General features: G+C 37.0%; 1 protein-coding gene across 3 annotated transcripts in view; it reads left to right on the plus strand.

Annotated features, from left to right (window-relative positions):
- snx13 (sorting nexin 13) overlaps positions 1–9,084 on the plus strand; it is a 220,710-nt gene that overhangs the window by 168,705 nt on the left and 42,921 nt on the right. For all 3 annotated transcript variants that reach the window (XM_039736162.1, XM_039736163.1, XM_039736164.1), the window contains exons 17-19: positions 2,227–2,296; positions 5,136–5,278; positions 5,821–5,928. In XM_039736162.1, coding sequence (XP_039592096.1) covers positions 2,227–2,296; positions 5,136–5,278; positions 5,821–5,928 — 321 coding nt within the window. The remainder of the gene's footprint in view (positions 1–2,226; positions 2,297–5,135; positions 5,279–5,820; positions 5,929–9,084) is intronic.

The following is a 9,084-nucleotide window of genomic DNA, read 5'->3' on the forward strand; positions in this document are numbered from 1 at the left end:
TATGTCCATTAATAAGAAGCTCCCCGTATGTTTATCCGCCAGGGATTGCTAAGGGCACACAAACAACCCCGCCATTGTCCCCTACGGTCCGCCTTGTTCCCGACAGGTCGCAAGCCAGACGGCCCGGCGACTTGAACAAGCTCTGGAATGCGTGGAAGGGACTGCTTTAGTGGGACATAGCTCCCGGTAGTCCACGGAGCGGCTGTTCTGCCCTCCCAGGTTTCACAGCCGGCCTCTGGGTTTGCAAGAGCTGCAGCAGCTCGTCCATAGAATGGAATTCGCCCCAGGCCGGCTGGGCAAATTCCTGGGGTAGTCTTTTAGCAGCAGAAAACAGGCCACTTGCTGCACTATTTGTAAGGGGTTAACTCAATGGCGTAGCCACTCACCCACCTGTTGCCAGAGAGCCATAGCCTGCTCTGACAGCCCTTTGCTTGGGTTAAACTCCCAGTTTATGATTTCCTTCACCTGCCGGCCTGGGGACAACCCATCGTTAACTGGGACCTTGGTCCCGATGGGCAGCTCGGCTTTCCTGCCAAGGAGAGCATACTGAGCCACTCGTGTGTGTTCCCCAGAAGCCAGCCCACGCCTGTGGGTCCCCTCTACGTTCTCCACGAGATGGGTGGTCCCCACCGAAGTTATGCTCATGGAGCAGAGCCTGCACAGCGCCCTTCCTGACCCTCTGGCGCACTCCCGCCCTGAAACTCGGCCCCGGTACTCACCCACCTGGTTCCGTGATAGTTCGTGTCCCGGGTTCATCGGGACACCATCCTGCCGACTACGCCACTGTAATAAGTGGAGACCAGAGGCGCGGAAAGGTTTGGGGCAGCCACCCGTTTATTACGGTTTCCCGGCTGCAAAAGTCTTTGAGGCATTGTAATAGTTGTTTACACAACAGAGTCCAAAACAGAACTGCCTGCCTAAGCAAGGCAGTGAGCTTTATAGCACAGAGGGCGGAAATGATGTCGCCCTCTGGGCGGAACTGGAAGTGACATCATCCTTGGGGCGGAACCGAAGTGACCTCATTCTTGGGGCGGAACCGGAGTGATGTGTCCTTCCTGGAAATGGCGGCTCCTGGTGGGATTTCCCGGGTAAGACCTGCAGAGAACTCAGAAAGAGCGTCAGTGCACCCCCCCCCCCCTGGGCAGATGTATAAACAGTATTTCCTAAGCCCTTCAGCTGCTTCCCATGCACACGTGTGTGACATAGTATTATATTATATTATATTTCACGACTATAGACTCATTAGCTTAACTTTAATCACAGGTAAATGTATGACATTAATAATGTATTTGTGAAAACAGGTGCAGGAAATAGATGGATGACTTTAAAATAAAAAGAAGGTAAAGCAGCTATCTAGTGGATAATTGTTGTTAAGGGAATATTCTACCCAAAAGTTATATTTTTTAAATATCTTACTTTATGAAGTGTTGGGCAAGAAAAATTTATAATCTCATGTTTTCATGCAAAATTAAGAAGAAAAAACTGTATTATTTATTAGAAGCCAATAGGAATCAGTTCTTTACAATGGCAAATAATGAGCTTGGCAACTAAAAGTTTCAGGAGAGTCACATTTTGAATTGGAGAATGACCTCTTCCCCTCATTCATTGTTCAAGAGTCATGTTTTCATTTCAAAATTCATATCCTCAGAGATTTTATTGCAGCCATAATTGAATTTCTTATTTGCTGCATGTGATCTTGTATTTTTAAATAATGTCTGTCATGTGTTCTTACTTTTGAAGTATTTACATTGCAAATGAATTATGATGTTCCATAAATTAAGTTATAATAAATAATAAATTATACGTTCTTTCACAATACTACATTTTAGGGTATTCACTCCCATTGTACCTGTTACATTGTCTAGTTTTTTTACAGAACACAAATGCACTCCAAAATATTTTCTTATTGAAAATAGTGAGAATTCATATCAAAAAGATTGTCTTTTTCCTTTGTGTCTTGTTTAAAGTATTAGTATTATAGCACTTGCTTCATTTTGTGTTTTTTAATGTTCACAATGGAGGTGATCCATATATAAGTTTTATAAGCTATCTTCCAAATCATGAATATAAATTAACAGTGGTATTTTTGCAAGACAAAAATCATCCTTGTTTTCTTTATAACAAGTTTTAGTATATAAAATTGATACTAGTAGTCATTTGTTTATTATATTTTACATGAAATATATATACATATGTTTTTTAACGAATGTCTTGCTACCTTTCTAGTCCTTAGATGATCTTTCCAACACTAGTGTGGATGAGTCAATTCAACTTCATGCATATATTTCAGATACTGGTACGTAATGTTTTATTTGAAACATATTTATTTTTTGGAGTTTTGAAAATCAACTAAAATTGAAAGATGCTTTTACACCAAATATGATAAATGTCCAATTTTAAATTATCTTTATGATATACATTATAGACACACACACATCCAAATTTTGCACTCCTGCATTCAACTTATAGCTGATTGCTATTTAAAGAGGTAGTACTAATTTACAGTTATCAGTCAATGTTCAGTCTTCATTTGTTAAATAAAACATGTTTTTCAGTCCTGTAATTTTTTGCTTTTCATAATCATTGTTAGACATGGCAATGTTAAACAAATTTCATGACTGGGAGAAGGAGTTTCAACCAAGTCTGTATTAGGGATGTCACAAGAAATGTTACTTCGGTACTAGTTTGGAAAATACGCAGTTAGTAGGACATTCAAAACACACTCCACAAATCAGGCATTAATTTCTAAATTTCTTTATGTCTATTATAAAAAGAAATCCTGGGATAACACTCTCTCTGTGATAATTTTAACTCACACGAGAGATAATTTCAGGTCCTGCGTGATGAGACTTTTTGACAAGTCCCGCCCTTATCTCAAACATTTACAACCACTCCCACAGTCCAATCATTTCTCATTTGTGTGAATGCAATTGTCAGACACAATTCCTGTACTCTCAGCTCCAAGCGGGGTCAGAAATAAAAGACAAAGAGTAGAAGACAAAGTAGAACATTGTAAAGAGGCTCAAAAACAATGCCTCGATACACATACAGAGTGGGTTAGAGATTATGAAAGTACTAAAATTCAAAAGTCTCAATAGACTGATAGTAAAGATCACATTAGCGCTAACAAACGGAAATTATTACTCTGTAAAATAACAGAACAGCAAAAAGAGATTAAATATATGGACTTTGGTGATATGACAGAAGTATATAGATATTTGTTTGAATTTAAACTTTAAGTTTAATACTTGTAGATCTTCTAATTCGTGTTGCCATAAGGGATAAGTAGTGTTTCTTCCCAATGAAGAAGCCTATCCGCGAGAATGAAAAGATTTGTTGTTTGGTGAAAGTGAATTCCACATACGCGTGGGCTTTCTGATCATAAAAATCTCCATTAAAATTTGTCATGTACCAAATTATAACAATTGTCTAGTTTTGTCATTTACTCTCATTGTATAAGTATACATATACCATAGAACAACTACAACTGAAACATTTGTGGAAATCTAAAAGTTGTGTCATTGCTACTAGGTATGCGGCTTGCATTTTCCAAGTACTGTTGTTTCATTTAATAATAGGACAGGTGTACTAAAAAGTTTCAAAAGAACTGGCCGCTCCGTAAGCATTTCGCTGTAGGGCAGAAGAGTATGGATGGCACATAAACCATTTACTGGCCTAACACAGATGTTTTTGCTTGCTTTTCATTTAAACCATCAAAAAATGAAAAAAAAAATGCACAAGGAAGGTGAAGGATTTTGATATCTGAGAGATATGTTTCCGTGAAGAACTGATGCTAAGATTAACAAAGTATTTTTTGTTTATCCTCAAATCAGACACACCATTAATGACAAGTATTTTGAATATCTGCTTGTGGGTGTGTTGGAAATCGCATAGATGGTATTCAAGAATGTTGTTGAAAATTTCCTTGGAAATGGCACAACACTCTCCGGCAATTTGACAACATGCTTCAAGCATTAAAAACCATGAAATGTAACTTGACCCTGATATTAATTTTATGCTTTCACACTTGCACTTCTTCCCTGTTAATCTTGGTGTAGTCAGTGAAAACACAGCAACATTGCAATAATGAAAAAGCAGTATCGGAGAAAGGGAAATCCATCTTTACTGGCCAACTGTTATTGGAAACTGAAATGAGAAGTATCAGAGGTAGAGTACAAATGAAAATCAGCAGTAAAGCATCTAATGCATTGTATCAGCATCATTAAGCAATTAAACACAATAAATCTAATAAAGGTTAATTTCACTTTTCTTCAGGTCCCTGTATGACGCAGTCTTAAATTATGTTTGTATTGAGCTTGACGATCTCTGTCATAACCATCTAACATTTTTCAGGAATCAAGAATTAAAAAAAAAAATGCTTGTCCAGTGCTATCTGCATATTTTAAGTGGTTTTCACTGAGTTGAAGGCACTATATAAAATAGTGTTTCCTTGTTTTTTATGTACCATATTTATGTTGACATAAAGACAGCCATCATTACAGTTTCAATTTATTCTTATTGGGCACCTTTTCACTAAAAAGCTTAGTGCACTATACATTAATTGCTCTTATAGCATAGGTAAAAGACATACAACATAAACATACAATAAATTAACCTCTTGCAAAATACCATATATAAAAATAGGTCAGCTGCTTTCTAAAATAGATCAGTTTGCAAGCAGACTATGGCAGTTTATTTTGAATTCAAACTATGTCAATACAAGTTCATCACCTGTGAAAACAAATCCACTCAAAGGCAGAACTGCTAGCAAGTTAGTGAGAGGTGAAAGGAAATGAAAACCACAAAAGTCTACCTAGGTCATCATCTAAAGTATGTACAGTTTCCTGAGTTGAGAAAAATATTATTGTAATACTGTTACTGCTTATGTATCTGAGCACTACTTAAAAAGCTATGATATTTCCCTTGCTTATTCTCTCTTTCCATATTAATAGAAAAAAATGTGTCAATTTAACATCCTTACCTAAGCTATCTAAAAACTTTGTCCATGTCTTATAAATCTTTTTTTAATATTTGATCCTGATTTTGAAATTGCCTCGCCTATTTTAAAAGGAAATTGTTGCTGACCAATGTGTGTCTCTCACTGCTCATGATATACTTTAACTTGACTATGACAGGAGTGTGCAATGATCATGGAAAGACATATGCATTATATGCAATCACTGTAATCCGTAGAAATATAGATGGAATCGAGGATACCTGGAAAACATATCGACGTTACAGTGACTTCCATGATTTTCACATGCGCATCACAGAGCAGGTTTGTAATTAGTTCTATTTTTTTTTTTTATTTTAAACTGTATTTCCTTTTTGAAATAATTACAAATAATTGCTTGAATGTTATGAATAAATAAAAAATAAGTGGCTGCTCTCTCTTTGAATATCAGTAATAATATTGTAATCTTGATCAATTTTGCCCAATAATTAGGGATGAATGAATCTTAAACATTCCTTATAGTCAAGAAGCCATGCTTACAGGTCTTTGATTATAATGATTGACTTTTAGTTTCACTATAGTTAAACAAAATACATTTTTTAGATGATTATGTTGCTTCCAGAATGTTACTCAGAAATATCTCAGAATTGCTTGTGCACAAGATATAAAGAAAGGCTAAATATTTAATCTTTATTTTGTTTGTTGAAGCTCTTTTTTGTGCTTTCATAGTCTACATGTTAGCACATTTTTTTGTACTCTCTAATTCCATTAAGTCTTTTTTATGGTAAAGTATGCTTTATGATTTAATACCTGAATGTATGAAAATTTTGATTATTGTAAAAGAAACATGTCTTTTTTTCCATCAGTTTGAAAACCTCACAAGCATATTAAAGCTACCTGGAAAAAAAACATTTAACAATATGGATAAAGATTTCCTTGAAAAAAGAAAAAAGGACTTAAATGCTTACTTACAGGTACGGTAAAATGTATACGTGTATTTCCTGAATTTTGTCCCATTTGTGTTGCTCTTCACTTCGCCACCATTTTATGTGAAGGTTTAAATGTAAATATAGGGTTAATAACAGGCAGGAAAAAAAAATTAGGGTACAACTAGCTAACCCGAGTAAACCCAAAAAGTGGACTATACGTATGGTAGTGATAAACCAATGATGTCAGTGGCAAAGCACTTTCTGAACAGAATGTCTTACCTTAATATGTGTTTAGCAATTTTTACAGATGTTGTTGAAATATTGTATTTGTTTTCTGATAAAATCATACTTTTTTAGTTTAGGAGGAGATGTCTTATGGCACATCAATAATACATTTCATTTTGTATGGTTTTCTTACATGTTTCTTTTACAGTGATATGACTAACTTCATATTTCTGTTAACAGCAAAAAAATCAAGAGGGTAGTTATTTTCAGTTTAACACTAGAATCCCTGAAGCCTACGAAAAAAGTTGTAATCCTGGGCCACCTTAAATTCCTTCGCACCTCTCCATTAGTGTCTTTGTTTTACAAAAGTGTCGACCAGCACAAGCAGCAAGCACCCAGCTATCCTATCATCCCCCCATTAATGCAACTGAAGTTTTCCCAGCTCAAGTCTGTTTATCTGGTTTGAGATGCTTTGAATTGTATAGGGTAAATAATATATCGTTATTTGAAATACATACATTTCATGTGTGTTCCGTGTCTACAACGATCTGGGTAAATGTAGGATGACAGAAAATGCAAGGCAAGTGATGTTGAACACAGAAACCACTCAAAACGGTAATTAAGTGGCCAGACTCTAACCCGCAACCTCTTGATTATGAGTCGCCAGTTCTTACCGCTGCACAACCCAAGGGGTCATGTCAACATCGTAACATCGTACCCTAACCTGATTTCTTTTTCATCAGTTATATTTTTGAATAAAAGTGCACTTGTTTTGTTATACTTGTACCTTTTATAAAAGTGTTTATTTGATATTTGGACTTCACTCTTCACACATTATATACTGTACTTAGAAAAAAGTTTGTTTTCAGGTATGTGTTCAACATTTCTTGCATTTCCTGTCATCCTACAGTTTCATAGATTGTAGACACAGAACACACATGAAGTGCATGTGTTCCAAATACCGATATATTATTTACCCTATAGTCCAGGCACCTCACCCCCAGATAAACAAGACTTGAGCTGGGAGACCTTTTTGCTCGAGTTGAGCTGCGGTAGAGGTGCAAAGGAATTTAAGGTGGCCCTGGATTACAAGGTTTTGTTAGGATTCAGAGATTCACATAACAGATTCACATAAATTCCAGTCAGCGTGAAAAGTAACGCTCATGCACATGCCTGCTGGCCTGCCCCAACTCCTCCCAGAATAATGCCTCTTTGAATATGCAAATCAATACAAATAGCCCTTAAGCTCAGCGTTCTGTGAAAGGACAATGGGAGAAAATATGAGAATTTCAGCAAATACCAAGTGGATGCAAGGAAAAACGTACTATTTGTTGGTTTAAACAGTGGTATAAACAACAAAAGGAAGTTGATTGAGTGACATAGCATGTCGGAGAAACTCAAAAGCTCAAGTTCACAAAGTCACACAGTGCCCAAAATTAAAAAAAAGTTGTCTGATATCAAAGTCGCCGTGAAAAGGCTAGTCGTAGCCCACCGTCTGAGTGTCATATGAAAGCTTATTAGGGTACAGAGAGAAAAAAAAGGCACACAGTGTGGAAAAAGCACAAAATGTCAACTTCAATCTCGAAATTTCCACTTTAATCAAGTAGTTTATTTTGCCATTAAAGTAGAACATCATAAACTTCATCTTAAAATCGTTTAACTAGTTTTTCAAATCACGTCGTAAGTAAAGTAACATGTTAAATGCTTTGTTTTGTATGTGTTCTTCTATGTTTGTGAATCACTACGTGCTTCTTAAACCGGCTTTCTCTACCTCCGACAGGACACAGAATCCATTACATTCGCGATATTACAGCTCTCTGAAAAACTAAAATACTGAGATGTATACTTGATATCATTTTCATGATGATAGGAGTTAAAGCACGTTATTAAACATGGGAACACGGTGGCGCAGTGATTGTGCGTGACCTTTGATTAAATAATTTATTGCAGTAGTACTCAGGGGCGGCCCTGGGCAGAGAAATAATCGGTGGCTCCTTCTCCCACCAATGTCAATATGGTATCTTATGCACGGTGGATGGCCACATCCGTTGCGAACACTGCATAGCCGCCTCGTGCTCATGTCACAAGTGTTTAACTTTTGCAGAAATTTGCCACTACGTTTTTAGCTATGTCGTTATTTTCTCTTTCTGTTTAATATTCAATATATATTGGCATTGGCGGCCCTGTGCAGGTGCACAGTTTGCACATGCCTAAGGCCACCCTTGCAGTACTGTCTCTTTCAAACTTACTAACCTCCAATTCCTGTGCTTACTTTTCTTTCTCCAAGTAACCGATCGCCACACAATCTGCTCTGTAATGGACGTTAAGCCATCTGTAAGCTTATAACGCCGATTCTTCAAAACTTTTCAGGAACACTGAAATATCTTCATAGTACATGTTTAATTACTCTATCCTTCATGCCAGTCCCAGTGAAGCATACAGTGCAAGGCAGGAACAATCGTGAGTGGAGCGCCAGATCCTTGCTAGCGTAGCAACACTGTGTCCTTTAATTATTAACAATATAGATTATTTAAATGAAGTTAAAGTTTTATCTGTATAATATAATAAACATATTTTGCTGCATTTCATCTTAAAAATGATATCATCATCATATGTAAATACGCTTTTTATAAAGTGGCTCAGGTTGTGCAATATTATAACTGTAGTGCAAGTTTACAGTGAGGTGATTGTACTTATAAGTACAGACAGTTCTACAAGGAGCACTTGATGGACTGATTGAGTGCGTTTAGAGCTCTTGGGATGAAACTGTTTCTGAACCGCGAGTACCGTACAGGAAAGGTTTGCAGCATTTGTCATATGAGAGCAGTTCAAATGGGATGCATGGCTGAGGCAGCGTGTGCTTGATGCTGTATACCAATAATTCTCTTTCCGATCAGCTTCTCAGAGTGGTGCAGTGAGAGTAATATGGAAAAAGATGATCCGCTGTGGCAACCGCTAACAGGAGCAGCTGAAAGA

The sequence above is a fragment of the Polypterus senegalus genome, chromosome 15 (assembly GCF_016835505.1).
Source record: "Polypterus senegalus isolate Bchr_013 chromosome 15, ASM1683550v1, whole genome shotgun sequence".
NCBI lineage: Eukaryota > Metazoa > Chordata > Cladistia > Polypteriformes > Polypteridae > Polypterus > Polypterus senegalus.